Genomic DNA, 19,305 nt, shown 5'->3' with positions numbered 1-19,305 from the left:
AAAATCATTCTGTCTATTTCATCTTTTTTCTGTTTCTGTATTTTTTACTAACCTGAATACAGGAGATAACAGTGTAGTCCTACATATGGGATTTAGGGAGGGTAGAGTGTACAGATAAAGAGAGTGCGTGTGTACAAAATAATAACAACATACTCAGTAGAATCTAGAAAGAATAGAGTATAGACAAACTATACCCTTACTCTTATCCCGTGAAAGATAAAGAGTGACTGTTTCCAAACGATCCTCGTGACTTTGTTATTAGGTGTTTGATATTCGCTTTGATTCTTGATTAATTTAGATTCATGTCAGAAAAGTCTCACTTTAGGAGGTACAAGGCTTGCTATTTAAAGTGATTTCATTCCTAAGATTCAAAATTTTGGGTTGATTTAGGTTGAATATGGAGCAAAAATAGACTCATGAGAAACCTAATAAAAATAAATCATATAAAAAAATATCAGAGAATAATAACTTTATAAACATTTTCCAATGCAGATAATACAAAAATAATCAATAACCAAGACGAGCATATTGAAGTCTGAATGATAGACATAGTGACGACCTTCTACAAGAAGAGTGTGCGTACAACAATAACATGCCCAATGTAATTCTACAAGTAGAATCTGAGAAGAGTGAAATATATGCAGAACTAAAGAAAGACGATTTTCGAAAGACCATCCGAGCGAGAAGAGAGCGCAGCACGTGTGTACAACAACAACAACATTAACATATATACTAGTGTAATCCTACATGTAGAATCTGGAGAGGGTAGAGCGTACGTATACCCAAACCTTACCCCTACTTTCTGAGAGGTAATTAAGGAGACTATATTTTCGAAATACTCGAATAGCGTTAAATAGTTTATAAATAGTAGCATTTTTTACTCCATCCGTTTAAAAAAGAATGATCTCATTTCCTTTTTAGTCTGTTTCAAAAAGAATTATCTCTTTTTTTTTGTAACCTTTTAATTTCAGCTTTCCACGTTGCATGTTTAAAGCCACAAAATTAAAGGGCAATTTTGTACATTTGACATAACTTTAATTTAGGATCACAAGATTCAAAAGTCTTCTTTATTTTCTTAAACTTCATGTCAAGTCAAACTAGGTCATTCTTTATGAAACAGAGGGAATATTAATTAGATGAAGAAAGAACCAATAATAGTACTCCCGTGCTCTAGTAATTGCGCTCCCTAGACCACTAGCATGGCGAATTGTTCGTTATCAATTAAGTATAAGTGGAAACTCTCTTAAGTTTCTTCCTCCCCCGCTCGTTGTTCTTTTACGTGGGTATAGAAAGGATTGAGTATAGAAACTATTTTCAAAAAACCCTTAGCATAAAAGGGAACGTATGCGTACAATAATAACAACAATAAAATAACATAACGATGTAATAATCTCACAAGTAAAATCTGAAAAATAAAAGAAAAACTATACACAAATAGATTGTTTTTTAAAGAAAGTGCATGCATGTATACAAGTACACCATGGGAAATCTAAAATAGCCACTCATTCCATTATCCCACATCGGTTATAAAACACAAATAGGACCACTTTATAAGTTGTCAACCAAATAACCTTTTGCTGACTTCACAGAGCAGCCGCCTGCTCTGCCTCTTGCTTGGGCAACAATAATGTTGTTGTCAAAGACTATTTTACTATGTCTAACCTAACCCCCCCTAAAAGGCTTCTCATAGTTTGGACCATTACCTTTTTTATTATAGATTACTAACTTGAAAATATTTGAAGATCGAGTACAAGTTTGTCTAAATTATCCATAATGATGTCATGTTATATCATTTCATTATTTATTACGAATATGTGATCAATTCATGATTTATATTTAAGATACTCTTTTAGGTTTTTATAATTTACCTGTTATATTTTTTTTATAGGAAAAATCTTAGTGTCAAAATTATCCCTCTACTTTGTAAAAAGGATTATTATTTATTTGTGTTCTTCATATTATACTTTTGATCGACCATTATCCTCGATATTATAAAACTGGTGCAAGAATACCTCACCTTCGTTAGGGCCTTCAACCGCGGTTGAGGTGGATGCCACATAATATACCACCTCACAGTCCTAATCCCTACTTTATCCCCCTCTCTCACACACACTTCTTCTTCTATCACATTTGCTATATATGATCTCAGGAGTGTAGCATGAATTACGTGAACTCACATTCCTTCACCTTGATATATTCAATTATATCCCCCGTTTCACTTTTGATCCATTATATCTTTTAAATTATTTTATATTTGGCCAAATATCATAACTTTTGTACGCAGTAACAATACCAACAATTAAAAACAATTGGTATGGAAGATGAAATGATTTAAGTACAATATAACAACATATTATGTAATTTTACAAATGGAGTACGAGGAAAATAGTGTATATGCATGCAACCTTACTCCTACCTTGTAAAAGTAGAAAAATTGTTTCCAATTGATCATCAACTCAAATAAAATAATGGATGAAATAATTTACTCAATTAAAAACGTTTATTAGACAAGCCACCGTTTTAGGTAATAATATTTCCAAAAGAACATCATTTATAAATGCATAGAAAGCATAGGCCGACCATAACTAGGGGCAAATTTACATGATAAAAAATGGAGCACGTGAATCCGGGGTACGGTCTTTCCATAAAGCTAGATATTTTATGTATATATTTTTTAAAGTTGGTATGATATTATCTATTGTCACTCATTTTTAAAAAAGGCTACATAATGGTGTAATTGGTTGGATGTCGAGTTATTTCTCTAGAAGACTAGGGATCAATTCCACTTAATACATTTTTTTCCTTCTAGATCTCTTTTTCTTTAGAGATGCATCCATGTTCTAAAAATTCTACATTCGCCTCTAAGCAATCCTCTGCGTACCACTGTGAGGTACGTAGAGAAATATTTTCAGAAGACTTTCAGCGCGAAAGCACGAGAAGTGTAGTGTGTGTACAACAACATTAACAATATAATACTCAGTGTAAACCACATATGGAGTATTGTGTAAAGGGTGGAGTATAAACATACCTTATCCCTACCTCATGAAAGATAGAAAATTTGTTTCTAAAAGACGCAAGATGGAAGTGTGTGTACAATAACAACAACAACAATAATATATTCAATGTAATTCCATGCAGGAGACAATAAGAGTAAGGGAGGTTATGAGAACATGAAGAAACCTAAATAACCCCTCCTTATATTCCATTATTCTCCCACATCGTTTATAAAACACAAACATAGCCACTTTATAAGTTCTCAACTAGATGACAAGTATGCCGAGCTTGGTAACTCAAGCTTGTAACTCGAGTGAGGGCATTAAGGTGATGCGAACAAACTAAAAAAAAGTGTGACGAAGTCTCATGTGGGTGTTATATGGTGGACCAGCATAGATACTGGCTTGTCGTCGTTTGCAGTAGTTACCTACTGTGAGCATTCATGTCTTCCCTCCCTCTTGAATGAATGGACCTTGCTTAAGGTAGAGTTTGGTTTTAGAGGTGCTCATTTGTAGCATATAACCTTAAGCTGACTTCACAGAGCAGTGGCTCTTCCTTGCTTGGGGCAACAACTAAAATGTTGCTATCAAAGACCAGTTTGCTAACAAGTCCTAAACCCTAAATTGTCATCAAGGCTTCTCATAGTTTGGACCATCACCTTTTTTATATAGAGCCAGACATCAAAATTTTATAGGACTATACAAGACGTGTTTAATTACAATTAGGGTAAACGTTCTTGGAGGTTACTCAAATCCTAAACTCTAGTTCATGTCTAACTTATCCCAGGATTATAAGTTATCTCATACTTCATAAACAAACAAAAGAATTGAGGGGTACTAAAAACTTATTCCAGGATTATTCTTTTTTTATCACACCAAACAACCCCTAAGTGTAATCCTACACGTGGGATCTAAATATAATAGAATATACCCAGACCTTAGCTCTACTTCCCGATGATATGTAAAGAGACTATTTCCGAAGACCTAGATTACGTATGTTCAAGTACAACATGGGATACTGTCTCGCTGTGTGTGACATTGCATGAGGAGAGAGTTTGGTTTAGGTGCTCTTTCGTAGTTTGATCAAAGAGAACATTTGTGTATTATCTAAATTAATGTTTACAGAAAAATAGATAGATTTCATACTTAGCTTATTTTCTTATATTTGGTATGCAAGCAAACAATATATATTATGCTAAGAACATTTGTGTATAATCTAAACAAATACTATAGAAGATAGTGTGGAGGTGGGGTGATGGGGATAGGAACTATGGGGAACGTGGAGTGAAGATGAGGTGCATTGGCAATGTGGAATGCCATTTTTTAAAGAACTTGTTTTTTTAGTAGAAAATGTTTGTCATCATATCGAACACACCCTTAATAGTCAAAACATACCTAAACCATTCCTTTATCGTAGTTTCACAACTCTAGCTATCTGTTGTTCCTAAGTTTGCCTTCTCACATAATTTATAAAAACATCATATCCTAATGATTAGCTGAACCTAATTAAGAAAAACATTTTCTGGTCCATTTTACTGATTTCAACAAAAGGTGACCATTAAAAAGAGCTTTTTGAACGGTCTTTTAGGCCTTACCATTCAACCATGTATGTGAATTTGGTATTCCTTTTCGAACTTCTATTTCTTCTATTACAGTGAGAGACGTAGAATATCCGTTATTTCCCTTTTTTCAAACTGTTTTGTAATGTTTTTACTTTCCAAAGATCTTTCCGAAATAACATCTCGAGGTAAGGTCTGCATAGTCCTTAAACACGTCTTAAATGAGCTTCTGACGAGTTTAACAATAACATACTCAGTGTAATCTCACAAGATGTGGTCTGAGAAGAGTAGAATGTACGGGACCGTATCTCTCTGAGAGAGTATTTCCAAAAGAACCCCAACTCAAGTAACAACAAACACTAACATATTGTAGTACTAGCCGAGAGTTTTGCTCAAAGACAAGTTTGCTAATAAGTCCAAAACCCTAAAATGGCAAGACGGCTTCTCATAGTTTGGACCATTACCTTTTTATTTTAAAGCTTAGTGCCATATTGTAGTACTATTTCTTGAGAAGTAAACAACATATCTAGTGTAATATTACATGTGGGATCTAGGAAGGGTAGAGTGTACGGATATCCAGACCTTATCCCTATTTCTTGTAAAGACGGTGCGTGTGTTCAAAACAACAACATCATACTCAATGAAATCTAAAAAGAATATATAGAGTAAAGACAAACTATATCTTACCCCATTGTGAGGTAGAGAAGCTATTTCCGAAATACACTAGGCGCGAGAAGAGGGTGCGTGTATAACAACAACAACAACAACATATTCAATATAATCTCAAAAGGGTATAGTATAGACAGATCTTACCCTACCTCATGAAAGATATAGTCTGTCTTTTAGAAAGATAAATAAGTTGTTTCTAAAAGACGCTCGGTGCGAGAGTAATCTCATCAGTGGAGTCTAGGAAGGTTAAAGTATAGGCATACCTTACTCTTATGATCCCACAAAAGATAAAGATGGGTGGTTATGTTTCCGAACGATCCTCGGCACAAACGAGAGTGCGTGTGTACAAGTACGACATGGGAAGTCTAAATTACCCCTTACTTCCATTATCCCACATCGATTATAAAACACAAATAGAGCCACTTTATAAGTCTAAATTACCCCTTACTTCCATTATCCCACATCGATTATAAAACACAAATAGAGCCACTTTATAAGCTCTCAACTAAATAACAAGTATGCTGAGCTTGGTAACTCAAGCTTGTAACTCAAGTGAGGGCATTAAGGTGATGTGAACAAAACTAAAACAAATGGTGAAAGTCTCATGTGGGTGTTATATGGACCAGCATAGATAGTGGCTTGTTGTTTAGCAGTAGGAAGAGTTTGGTTTAGAAGATGCTCATGTGTAGCACATACCTCTTGCTGTCTTCACAGAGCAGCGGCACTTCCTCTTGCTCTCTCAAAGACCACTTTGCTAACAAGTCCAAAATCCAATCCAAAATGTACTTCCCATAGTTTGGACCATCACCTTTTTATACGTTTTTGGATGCTACTCAGCTCTAAATTCCAGTTCATTCATAATTTTATGGTTTATGGAACTCTACAAGATGTGTTCGTCTTGTCAATTCCAATTAGGGTACGTTTTTGGAGGTAGTTCATGCATAATTTTATGGAACGTGTTCGTCTTGTTTATTCTAGGGTACGTTTTTGGAGGCTACTCAACCCTAAACCCTAGTTCATGCATATATAAAGGATATTATTTTCACTTTAAAAGACATCTCGAATATTCCGTAAACTCTTGGAATATTCATAAGGAGGTCAAAATATGTCAAGACTTTTCTTGATAATCAAATATAAAGAAGATCCACAAATTATTTCATGGAGATCAAGTCCAAACCGTCCTAATTCGAGAAGTATGTCACTACTAATGATCCTCGAATCACGAAAAAATCTTAAGAGAGAAGAAATTTGAAGGGATAAATAGATTTGTACGCGCAATGTTTTATATTTCTTTATATTTTATTTGTGACTGTAATTTATTCTCTATCACTTTAAAATTTGTCGCAAACATAATTGTTTAGCCGTTATTTTGGATCACTTATAAGCATGTCTTAGTTTTTTTGGAACATCTCCTCTATTTTTTCTTGAAAAAAAGAGAGCAACTTTCACATGTAACAAACATAAAAATCATATTTGTATGTTATAGCTATAGTTTGCGTAATTGCGCTCCATAGCAAATTTTATGTTTGCTATGGAGTTTTTGATTTGTATAATTCGCTACAAACATCCAATTTTATACAAATTGTTCAGTTTTGTATAAAATCATTTATACATTGTAATTTGTATAAAGATCTGTATTTGTATAATTATAAGTGTATAGGATAAAAATATATGTATTTGTATTTGTACATACATTTTTCTCTCGCTTTATACAAACACGAACGCATTTTATACATTTTATACCGAAATGTATAAAATGGCTAATTGTATACCGAAAATGGCTAATTGTATATCGAATCAGATGGCAAAAAAGAGGATGTTTGCTGCGAATTACAATTAAAATAAACTATGGCTATAATATTTAATTTGAATTAATAATTTGCTATTTCATACAATACTAGTAATTAAATTTCAGCGTACCAACTTGGACCTTATACTATATGAAAAAATCTCATAATCTCGTTATAGTTGTTGTTATATTATTTTGTTTCTTATTAGATGGTTGATATTAGCTTTGAATCTTAGATTCACGTCAGGAAAGTCTCACTTCAGGAGGTAAATGACTTTCTTGTTAAAGGCGATCTTATTCTTAAGATTCGAAATTGGGTTGATTTAGGTTAAATATATAGTCAAAATTGAATATATAGGTTAATGACAGAAAATGATAACAACATTTTTTTAATGCAAATACTACAAAATAATCAATAAATAGCAGACTGTGTATATAATAATAACATACCCAATGTAATCTACAAGTAGGGTCTGGAAGAGTAGAATATATGAAAAATTAAGAGAGGTGATTTCCGCAAGACCCTCAGAGCAAGAAGAAAGTGTGTGTATGTACAACAACACACTCAATGTAATCTTACATGTGGAGCCTCGAGAGGATGGAGTGTATGCATACCCATACCTTACGCCTACTTCCTGAGAGGTAAATAGACTATTTTTGAAATACTTGAATAACGTTAAATGATTTATCAATTTCTTTCCATTTGTATTTGTTGAATATTTCCATTCAATTTAAGTAGAGGTCAGAACGTAGGAACATAACTGTTTTTGCAAGACCCTCGGTGCGAGAAGAGAATATATAACAATGTAATCCAATAGGTGAAGTCCGAAAAAAGTTACTATACGCAAAAAAGTTACTTATTTTTTAGTAGAAAATGTTTTCCACCGTACCAAACACACCCTAACATATCAAAACATACCTGAATAAGTTACCTTTTCAAAAAAAAAAACATACCTGAACCATCACTTTTTGTAGTTTCACAACTCTAGCTATCTATTGTTCCTAAGTTTGCCTTCTCACATAATTTAGAAAAACATTATATTATATTATGATTAGCTGAACCTAAGAAAATCATTTTCTGATCCATTTTACTGAGTTCAACAAAAGGTGACCATTAAAAAGGGCTTTTTAACAGTCTCTTATTATAGTGAGTGTAGAATATATGTTGTTTTCCTTGTTTCAACTGTTTTGGAATGTTTTTACTTGAGCTAAAGATCTAACATCTCCACCTTGTAGGGGTAAGGTCTATGTAAACACCACCCTCTCCAAATGGATTATGAGATTACACTGAATATATTATTGTATAATGAGTGCGGAGTACCTTTATTTTGAATTGTTTTTGCTTATTAAGCATTCAGATGATCACATGCAAATGCTTGTCACAGAATAAACTTGAAATTGCAGTATTAGACTCTTATGCTTAAATCCAGTTTTGTTATTAGGGATTTAAGCGCAAAGCACAATTAAAGTATAGGCTTTAGTTTTTTTTTTAAAAAAACAAGCAATAAAGGGAAAAAACAGAAATATAATATCCATAATATTTTCCTTATAAACAACTAAAATACACTTATTTGCTGATTATACACATCTTAAATGAACCTTTGTCGAGTTTAACAACAAACATACTCAGTGTAATCCCACAAGATGTGGTCTGAGAAGAGTAGAGTATACGGGACCATATGGACCTTACAAAGATAGAGAGACTATTTCCGAAAGACCCCAGCTCAAGTAACGCAAATCAATGAACACATAGAAGGAAACAAATAATTAAGCATGTACAAGAGGAAGCATCACATGACATACAACCAACAACAAAGTCAATCTTCCAATAATTCTCATCTCACTAGTTATTCTGGTAGGTACTACCACCCTCCCAAGTTCTCACATACACCATTAACATTAAAAACCTGGATCCCATTAACTCTGAGCCCAAAACATGTAACCCACTATGTCTCTCTCATTCTATCATTATTCCCCATTTGACAATAACCTACTACAACTTGTAGTAAAAGCTTCAGCTGGTGGGCACACCTTCCACATCCTCCACATTTCTATTCATATATCTTTATCAAACACCATTTTATTGATTCATAATTCTTCCCTTTTTGTTTCTCACACATTATATACATGTACTATACACTATGCATATATATATATATATATATATATATATATTCCAGTCTTTTTTGTTCATTTCATATCAATGTTCTATTGAGAAAACCTTGAGGAGTTCTTCCCGCAAACTGCTTCTGGTTGAATTACAACTACTTTTTCGCAGACATTCACTTGCATCACGTCATCTTCAACCAAACCTCCACCCTAGAAGCCCATGGGATTCAATGATATGTGCTTGTGGGTCGGAGTGAATATTATAGACCAACATATCTGGTAGTTGACAATCGTTCAGACTTGGTAAAGGTTATCACAACACCTATAGTAGGACAAGAGGACTTGTTAGCTCTGGAGATTGACTTAGGCAAATCTCATATTGGAATAAGAGGACAAACATAGGGCCTCCTTTATAAGGCAGAATCATCAGGAATTCAACTGTTGAGAAGTCTTCGCAAAATCGCAAGGCTCCAAAGATTAGACCAGAACAGACAATATCTTGACAATTGAACTGAGCCATTGGGTTGATTTGATTACAATGGATGATTTTTGTTGTACTGGTAACTTCATGGTATTTGTTATTTTCTTGGCTTTACTGTTGCATAACAGCAGTGAAGCATTTGGGACATTCAGGTTTGATATACACCACAGGTATTCTGATCCAGTAAAAGGTATTTTAGACCTTCCCTGGTTGCCTAAAAAAGGTAGTATTCAATATTATTCAGCTTGGACACAACGTGATCGCCATATCAACAGGCACCGGCTTACCAGCACCGTTGATACTACTCCCAACAGTCGCCGTCTTACCAGCACCATTGATCCTATTCCACTACCGCTCACGTTCGCCGGAGGAGGAAACAAAACAGTCCTACTCAGTTCGTTGGGATTGTAGGTTCCTTCTCCTTCTCTATATTAGTACTGCAATCACCTATGTGTCAAAAGAACTCTGGAACTTCTGCTTATGATTATCTGTTTTTGTTCATTTTGGGATATCCAATAAAATTGGAACGGTACAGAGAAATTAGTATGACCTTTGTGCAAGTATGGCACGTGTCTGTTTTCAATTTGACCGAGGTTTACTTGTCTATGTAATTTGGCAATGGAAGACAAAGTTTTGTAAGAGAAAGAAGTCGAGGTGGATTCAGGATTTATAATCAGAGGATGCATCTATGCTGAGATAGTGGGACCGGTAGACATGCATCCACTGCTTACGTGTAGGGGATCCTGGGAAGAGGGGACCTGGTACATTAGTTACAGGCTCATCTGAACTCAATAGCTTTGGTTCGAACTCTATATATATAGTTGTTAAATTGCATTACCTGTAGTCATGCAGCAACCAAGTACGTTCTTCCTTCAGGACTAACTAAATGTGTTTGTGTGAGTTTCAGTTTGCATTATGCAAATGTGACAGTGGGCACACCTGGGCTATCATTTCTGGTGGCACTCGACACTGGCAGCGACTTGTTTTGGCTACCATGTAACTGCAACAACTGCGCTCACACACTCCTGACAGGTTCTGGAAGAGTATGTCAATCGAACTTTAGTTTTGTGCATTAACTGTATATAAAAGATTTTAAGCTTAAGTTAACCTATAACAACAAGATACTCTTACCTATCAAAAAATGATGACATACCTATAAAATAGGATAAAAACTGGCCATAGCCAGTTAAATTGCACTTGTTATTTGATAAATTTGCAATTAAGCTTGAGATCTAGTATCAAAGAAGAAACTGCGCGGACAATTTTGAGGAACCAGTTGGAATTTGAATAATAATGTTTAAAAATATCACAGAATTAAGTATGTGCAGAAGTGAGATTTTATGCACGTCATATAGGATTGAAAAAAGAGTGATTGAATGATCAATGAAGCGGGAGGATAGACAAGAGGTCTTGGGTTCAAAATCCCAATGGAGGTGTAGAACACTAAGAAATTTCCTCCCATTCTGCCAAGTCTTGGTCGGCAGAGCTATACCTATACTGGTGAGAGATAGGAGGTACCAGATGGAATAATCAAGGTGCGTGCAATTAGGCCGAACACCTCCATCATGAAAAAATATGGTTGAAATGAAGTTTTGGATCACCATTCATTGAAAAATTGAGGTGCTTACTAGCATTAGGTTTGTGTGCTACTGTACTACACCAAAGTTGGCTTCATGGACTAGATTTCCTTATTTATGTTTTTTCTTCCCTTATTTCTGTTTATGTCATTGCTTGATGACACTTATCATAATTGTTTACAATTTACATTTTTGGAACAGCCTACAGACCTTAACATTTACAGCCCGAATACATCATCAACAAACAAAATTGTTCCCTGCAATGGCACTCTATGTGGGCAAGGAAGACAATGTTCAGTGGCACAAAGTGCATGTGCTTATAGAGTTGCATATCTCTCCCATAATACCTCATCTTCTGGGGTACTGGTCGAAGACATCTTGCACTTACAAACAGATAGTTCTCAACAAAAGGCTTTTGAGGCACCAATTACATTGGGGTGAGTGTGTATTATTTCGTGTTTCTCTTTGGAGAATATTAGGGTAATAACTAACACAGGCCAGTGCAAGAGGAAGTGCAAGCTCAAGGATCAGATGCGGATCTAAGGGTTCAACTTTCCATCTCAAACTATGCATACATGTGCTAAAAGACATTTACGATGTATACACATTATGAAATCAAACTGATTATGAACTTACTGACTCTAAATTTTTTGTTTGCCTCTTCCTAAAATACCTGTGAAATCAACTAGTCGAGTGATAATTTCAGAAAGTAGTTTCGATTTCCCAAATTTGATAAAGAAGCATTGGGTTGTCTAATGCTTTTTCTTGTCCACTACAATCTAAATTTACTAGTAGTCCTATTTCAGGTGTGGAATGAAACAAACTGGTGCTTTTTTGAATGGTGCTGCTCCCAATGGTCTATTTGGACTCGGTATGGGCAATATATCTGTTCCTAGCGTTTTAGCCAGCAAAGGTCTTGCTGCGAATTCTTTTTCTCTGTGTTTTGGGGCTGACGGTATTGGAAGAATAGATTTTGGAGACAAAGGGAGTCTGGACCAAGGAGAGACACCATTCAATCTTGAACAGACACAGTAAGCATTCACCTTGATTCAAAGTATTTAGCATTTTGATTCTGTTTCAAGCTTGATTAAGATGTGGGAATACAATCTAAACATCTATATTTCCTTCTTTTCCCTCTCTAAATGCAGCCAAACTTATAACATTAGTCTGACGGGAATAACTGTGGGAAACAAGAATATTGATGTTGATTTCACAGCCATAGTTGACTCTGGCACCTCATTCACATACTTAAATGATCCTGCTTACAAAGTCATTACAGAGAATGTGAGTCGGGAGCAAACACTATTGCAACTTATTTCACTATTCAACTAAGCAATTATTTTCGACACGTAATACAAATCTATCACATATAAACACTAAAATTCTATCATATATGTCTGAAAAAAACACTAAAAATTCAATAAATATAAACCATAATTTCAAATGACGATTATTTCAGAGCTAAAACCTTAAACGTTGAACTCATCAAGCTTAAATCCTAGATGTGCCTTCGGTCAGGACTCAAGAGTTGAATGTATGGTCACTAATTGGAGATTTTGTTGTTTAATATTTGACAGCTAAATGTATTTAGTATATTTTGCAGTTTAATTCTCAGGCACAAGAGCTACGTATTCAGCCTATGGTCCAGGTTCCATTTGAGTACTGCTATGGGCTAAGGTAAATTCCTTCTCTTAATTCCCTATAAACTCTGAAGAAGTTAACACCATCTGTTGATACAGGGTAAATCAAACTTACTTTCAAATTCTTGATGTAAATTTGATGATGAAAGGTGGCAACCAGTTTTACCTTTTTGATCCAATTATAACATTGTCCCTTCCGGTAAGATAGTACTGCTCTTAGTATGTTAGAATTAGATCATACTTGTTTTCATTTTCTAATTTCTAATGACCCTGCTTAATCCTCAGGACGGTTCCACAGCATATTGTTTAGCTGTTGTCAAAAGTGGGGATGTCAATATCATTGGACGTGAGTATCTATTAACTAGTAATGAAATTCTACTTACTGCAACCAAGGATCTAAACTCTTACAAATAGCACGTGCCAAGAAATATTAATAAGTTTTAGTTTTCATCATTTTTTCTAATGATGGTGGTGTTTGGGCCAGCTTGAGCGTACTTTTCACTGGGTACCTGTTACCTCCCACTAGCATAGGTATCAGCTAACTCTACCCACCAAGACTTTGGCAAATGGGAAGAAATCACCAAGTGGCTTTTATCTCCACTAGGACTTAAGCCAGAGACCTGGTTTTCATCTTATATTATCTCCATTGGGACTTAAACTGAAAACCTAGTTTTCATCTTATATCTTGAGACTTCACATATTTTGTTTTAGAGATGAAACATACAACACTGATATGAGGACCCCTTTGCAGAAAACTTTATGACCGGCTATCAGGTAGTTTTTGACCGAGAAAAGATGGTTTTGGGATGGAAGCCGTCTGATTGTGAGTTTCTGTTTCCTTATTTAACATTAGAACCTTCTGTGTATGCAAAACCAGTTCAAGTCTAAAATGGAGTCCTTTTTCACAGGTTATGATTCTAAAGAATCCAAAAGTAAAACTATTCTCCCCATTAACAAGCAAAGGCCTACTGAAGGGTCTGGTCCTACCCGTGGGCTGCCAGAAGACACCAGAGAAAATGGAAATGATACCATTAGGTCGACACCGGATTTTACATCATCAACATCTGCGGGCAACTATGTAACAAAGAGCTTGACATTCTTTTGCCAACTTGTAGTGGTTCTGTTTTTTTTTTTTGAGAAAGGTAACTTGTATTATAACCAAAAGAATACATAAGGAGTATTCTAGTAATACTTACATCCAAAAGTTGCTAAAAGAAAAGAACTCCTATGGAGGTCATAAGAACTCTAAAATACTAGGAATATCCTCTGCATCTTGAGGATATTCATGTTTACACCAAAAAAAGAAAAGAACCATGCAGTTCAACTTCAAATTCTGCATAGAGCAGCTCTTGTTTTTAAACCATCTCTGGTTCCTCTCCATCCATATAGACCACCAAATGCAAGCAGGGACAATCTTCCATCTCTCTCTGTGTCCTGACTGATTCCCATCTCTGTTCCAGCAAGCTAGAGCTTCTTTGATGTTCCTTGGCATAGTCCAACTGATGCCCCTTAAGTTGATGAAAATCTGCCACAACTTCGCAACCTCTCTACAATGTAGAAAGAGATGATTTATTGTCTCGACCTCACATTCACAAAACCAACACCTGGAACAGATTTGCATGCCTCTTTTCATGAGGTTGTGTTGAGTGAGTGCAGCCTGATTGGCTAACAGCCAAGTGAAGCATGCTATCTTGAGTGGTATCTTGACTTTCCAAATCATCTTCCAAGGCCATCCACCTATATGAGTACCAGGTCTTTGTGAGCTTCTATAAGCCGAGCCAACTGAAAATCTGCCTTGCTCATCTGGATTCCAAAATAGATTGTCCTCATCTGTGTTTAGATCTTTGTACTGCCCTAGAATGTTGAGTAGCTCAACTATCATTTAGATGTCTTCTAAACCTTAGATCCCACCCTTGATTATCTCTCATTTCTCTGATCGTAGCCTCTTTTTGAAGGCTCATGTTGAACAAAATAGGGAACCTATTTCTCAAAGTCACCTTATCCACCCATTTGTCTTCCCAGAACAAAGTCCTTCCACCATTCCCTACCTTGATTTTGCATTTGTTAAAAAGTTTGATCCATAAATTTCTAATGGATCTCCATACTCCAGATCCATAGGGTTGTGTGGACAGGTTGGTGATCCACAAATTCTCCATACCAAACCTAGCCTTTATTGTTTCCTTCCAGAGAGCTTGTTCTTGTGAGGCAAATCTCCATAACCACTTCATAAGTAAGCTTTGATTCTGGATTTTCAGATTCCTTATCCCCAAACCTCCTTCCTTTTTGCTGAGAATGACTTGGTCCCACTTCACTAGATGGAATTTATGATTATTAGGATCACAATTTCCTTGCCACAAAAAATTCCTCCTAATTGCATCCATTCTATCAATCACATTTGCAGGCATATGGAAAACAGACATCATATATGTGGGTAGAGCATCTAGCACACTGTTGATGAGTGTGACTCTTCCTCCCAAGGACAAATATTGACTCTTCCAGTTCACCAGCTTCTTCTCACACTTTTCTAGAATGTTGTTCCAGATACCTTTTGACCTGCTCTTGTCACCCAAAGGCATGCCAAGGTATGTTGTGGGGAGATCCCTTATCTTCCCCCCTAGAATATTTGCAAGCATGTTTATCCTAGGCACCTCATTGACAGGAAAGATGAAGCTCTTTCTCCAATTGATGTGTAGGCCTGAGATGGCTTCAGAAAGGATCAGAATTACTCTCAAGTACTTTAGTTGAGAGCTGTCTGCATCACAAAATATCAATGTGTCATCAGCATACTGTAAGTGGGAGATGGCCAGACCTTGTCTGTTATTCATATTAGCATTGAATCCTCTTATCCATCCTCTTGTTTGGGCTGTTCTGAGCATGTCATTTAGGCCCTCCATCGCCAGGATAAAGAGGAAAGGAGATAAAGGATCTCCTTGTCTCAGTCCTCTCTCTGATGAGAAAAAACCAGAGGGGGCACCATTTATCAAAATAGAGAACTTCACAGTTGTAGTGCAAAACTTAATCCATTTTAGCCATTTTCCTCCAAAGCCCATTGTTTTCCAAAGACTTCCAGAGGAAGCCCCTATTCAGGTGGTCGTAGGCTTTTTCAATATCCAATTTGCATAAAATGCCTGGCACCTTACTGTTCTTTCTCTCCTCCACACATTCACTTGCAATCAAAATTGCATCCATGATCTGCCTACCTTTTATGAAGGCCATTTGTTGGGCATCCACCAGATTATAGACCACTTTCTTAAGTCTTTCGGTTAAAACTTTTGAAATGATCTTATATATGCTCCCTATTATTTGATTATTTGATGATTATTTCTTCGTAAGTTCTTTATTCTTGTTTATAGTGAGCTCTGTGTAAGTGGCGCTATAGTAACTTGAAAGAGTAAAAAACACACCATTTTTTCCCATACTGCAATGTTGTTCTGTGATTTGTTTTTGTCAACAATATGGAAACAGACGATAGAGTGAAATAGTTCATGCGACTTGAGTACTCACTCGTAGTCTCGTTCATAGGAAGCTGAAAGGTCTCCTTTTGTACAAAAACTGGCACCAAGCAGCATCATTCCCTTGATTTAACGGTGATGTTTCCCACTTTATTAGCTAATGCATAGGAAGAGCTAAGATCAGACCTAGAGCCTGTTTGGATTAGCTTATTTTATGCATTTTTAAGTCAAAATAGTTTTTAAGCACTTTTGAAGTGTTTGGATAAATTTAAAAAGTGCTTATAAGCACTTGGTTTTAAGCTTAAATGATAAAAATAAGTCTAAAGTCAATCCAAACAGGCTCCTAGTATGGAAGGAAAATAGAATATGGTATTCCTAGTACTTACTGTGTACTTCTTCAAACACCAACTTAATTTGCATGAGGTTTTAGAGTTCCAATGCCAAATCTACAGATTTCACTTGATAAGCAGCTACTTTAAAGGCAATACCTCTTCCCTCTCTATATTGTATCTATTATCCCGATTCCAAGGTATATCAAAATTTGGAAGGCTGGGATTCAGGATCTTGAAATTCTAGTTAAAACACTAACAGTGAAGAAGCCAAAGATTAACTGATGGCATCCCACTAATTGCTCCTTCTGTAAGTATTCTAAGGCCAAGATACAGCAACTCAACTATGTTTCGGAATGCAACATTAGAACTAGGTTTCCTTATTTACATGTAAACTCTAGAAAACACTGATATTATGCTTACTAATTTAAAACAGAAACTAGTAACAGTAAATGAAGTTTAAGTCATGTTATCCAAATGCCAGGGTGTTTGTGTTTCGTGAATTCGAGGCATACCATTAATCAAAATGTATAAATCACGAGACTTTATACAGTAATATGTTACGATTCACGCTTATGGGAAAACACAATCTATGCCCAAGTGTAATAAGCATGGATGATTGAAATGCAAAAAATTTGCGCAAAACTACCTCATGAAAAGAAGAGAAGAAAATAAGCTACTTCCAGGTCTTACTAATCAAAGAGTAGCACTTCTTATAAGCCACATAGTGAAGTACAGATTGCCACAACTAAGACTGCAGCGAGGAGCAGGTTGACATAATAAAGAGGTTCAACTGACGTAACCTGACATAATTCTCTTTAACATCTTCCATCAGCTTATGAACTCCGTTTGTCAATGAATTGTGTTAAGAACTACCTCTTTGATCATCAGTTCAATTACCAGGCAAATCAACAGAGCCATCAGAATGTGATGCATCATCAGTCTCGATAATCTTGCCATCCGTTGGTACAAGACGAGGAATCCCATCGACTATCTAATTGAACACAAGGAGACTCATAAGCAAATCACGACTTAAGACACCAGCAAAATATAAATCATGAAGTCAAATAAAAAAACCTTCAGTTGATCTGACACAAATGTTCTCCTAATTTCCTTCGTTTGTACTGACGATATTTTTATGGAAAATGTTCTTGAATTAACATTTTTAATTATTTGTCATGAAATAACTTTCTACAAAAAGTGAAGGAAAGTTATGTCCCAAGATTTTAAACTCTTTATACTCCCTCCATTTCAGTTTGTGGTATAGTAAAGATAGTCTAAACAACTTACTTTATACTCCCTCCATTTCCATTTGTTTGTCTTACTTTCTTTTTTAGTTTGTTACAAAAAGAATGTCTGGCACCTCTTTAACTTTCTCCATATATGTTTAAATCCACAAGATTAAAGAGCATTTCAATACATTCTAAGTATTTTTAATTTAAAAACACAAGATTCAAAAGTCTTAGTATTTATTTTATTGAACTACGTGTCAAGTCAAAAACAAACAAATAAATTGAAATGGAGGAAGTAATATAATAAACTTATTATTCAGATTACTGGTGCTTGACATTATGAAACGATACAATCTATCTAGACATTTGTATACATCAAATCAATACAATATAATACATTATGATATGATAGATAGCAATTAGCAACCATCAGTAAACATTATTCCCATTGACAAAGTGGAAATAAAACTCAATTGTCCAAAAAAAAAAAAATCACTCACCGGATATGAAACACCAATTGCATCACTGATTAGAGAATTCGTCTTCTCGCAAAGCCTTAAACGAAAGAAAAAAAAATTCTGAGTTGAGAAAGAAAAATAATTTCAAATTTAAGTAAAAAAATTCAGACCTCAAAGGTTGCTTAGAAAGTGGACAGACAAGAATTTCGAGGAGCTTCTTGTTAATCCCATCTTTCAGAAGTATTCTTCCAAATTTCACCATTTTTATCCAATTTGATTCTCAACAATCTAGGGATTTGAAATGATGGGTTAACGGGTCAAAAAAAAACAAATCAGCTCAATTTTGATTTCTTAACTCTTGCCCCCACACCTACCTATGTTATGGAAATTTATCACCTTTATTTTAATTTGTTTAATTTATTCTTCCACTTAAAAATTAACTCAACTTTACTTTTTTTTGGTATTTTACACGGCGTTAGATATCTGTATTACCCGATTAGATTTGTACTCACACAGTTCATCTCCCAACACAAAATTACTTGATTAGATAACTTTTTTTTTTGTTACATAATGCATTGCATCTCATTAGGCCATTTACGTATTATAGGACCTATTTAAAGGGGTTTCAATAAAAAAAATTATTCTTAAGGATTCAAATTCTGAATATTCTCTAGTTATGGGTAGAAAGATACTAATCCATCACTTGACAAGTAAGATTGGTAGTGAGAGATTTTTATTACACAAGAAATTTAAATGCTTTTAGAAAAATGGGATTAACATTATTATATTTAAGTGTTCCAAAAAATAAATATAGACTATACTCCTACCTTTGCGGAATAGAAAGAACTATTTTCAATAAACCCTTAACTAAAATAATCTTCTTTTTTTCATAAAGGGAGAGGGGTGCACAGACCTATAGAAAAACAACTTTTGTTTCACAAGTAGCATTTCGCATTAATTGTGTCCTTCGCACCCTTAAACACATTCATCTTCACCGCCACCCTACACAGTACACAC

General features: G+C 35.2%; 2 protein-coding genes across 3 annotated transcripts; one reads left to right on the top strand and one right to left on the bottom strand.

Moving 5' to 3' along the window:
• Nucleotides 1–9,586: 9,586 nt before the first annotated feature.
• On the bottom strand, nucleotides 9,587–18,642 carry LOC125830206 (uncharacterized). Of its 2 annotated transcripts, XR_007443131.1 has the most exons (4): nucleotides 18,459–18,642; nucleotides 18,331–18,385; nucleotides 17,402–17,592; nucleotides 9,587–10,047 (listed from the first exon to the last, which is right to left on the bottom strand). XR_007443131.1 is itself a non-coding variant. In XM_049509410.1 (3 exons), exons 1-3 carry the CDS (start codon nucleotides 18,548–18,550, stop codon nucleotides 17,491–17,493), a joined length of 249 nt encoding a protein of 82 aa, XP_049365367.1. In that variant the 5' UTR covers nucleotides 18,551–18,642; the 3' UTR covers nucleotides 17,149–17,490. The 2 variants fall into 2 exon arrangements, 1 of the variants encoding a protein (XP_049365367.1); XM_049509410.1 differs by lacking the exon at nucleotides 9,587–10,047 and having other exon boundaries at nucleotides 17,149–17,592.
• Nucleotides 9,658–13,991, top strand: LOC125830169 (aspartyl protease family protein 1-like). The gene is made up of 10 exons (XM_049509365.1): nucleotides 9,658–10,007; nucleotides 10,508–10,643; nucleotides 11,379–11,614; nucleotides 11,984–12,208; nucleotides 12,326–12,461; nucleotides 12,781–12,854; nucleotides 12,917–13,016; nucleotides 13,103–13,163; nucleotides 13,569–13,640; nucleotides 13,726–13,991. The coding sequence occupies exons 1-10, from the start codon at nucleotides 9,658–9,660 to the stop codon at nucleotides 13,989–13,991; spliced, it is 1,656 nt and encodes a 551-aa protein (XP_049365322.1).
• Nucleotides 18,643–19,305: the final 663 nt, after the last annotated feature.

The sequence above is a fragment of the Solanum verrucosum genome, unplaced genomic scaffold (assembly GCF_900185275.1).
Source record: "Solanum verrucosum unplaced genomic scaffold, falcon-dt-bn FXZP01000072.1, whole genome shotgun sequence".
Taxonomy (NCBI): domain Eukaryota; kingdom Viridiplantae; phylum Streptophyta; class Magnoliopsida; order Solanales; family Solanaceae; genus Solanum; species Solanum verrucosum.
The sequence above is the reverse complement of the archived record's forward strand: the minus strand, read 5'-3'. Positions and strand labels throughout refer to the sequence as shown.

Excerpts from the sequence above, each read along its gene's own strand:
- LOC125830169 (XM_049509365.1), top strand. The coding sequence starts at position 9,658 with ATGGATGATTTTTGTTGTACTGGTAACTTCATGGTATTTGTTATTTTC. Across the intron at positions 11,615-11,983 it reads GAGGCACCAATTACATTGGG|GTGTGGAATGAAACAAACTG; the intron begins GTGAGTGTGTAT and ends GTCCTATTTCAG. Across the intron at positions 12,855-12,916 it reads GAGTACTGCTATGGGCTAAG|GGTAAATCAAACTTACTTTC; the intron begins GTAAATTCCTTC and ends CTGTTGATACAG.
- LOC125830206 (XM_049509410.1), bottom strand. The coding sequence starts at position 18,550 with ATGGTGAAATTTGGAAGAATACTTCTGAAAGATGGGATTAACAAGAAG. Across the intron at positions 18,386-18,458 it reads CTTTCTAAGCAACCTTTGAG|GCTTTGCGAGAAGACGAATT; the intron begins GTCTGAATTTTT and ends CTTTCGTTTAAG. Across the intron at positions 17,593-18,330 it reads CAATTGGTGTTTCATATCCG|ATAGTCGATGGGATTCCTCG; the intron begins GTGAGTGATTTT and ends GTGTTCAATTAG.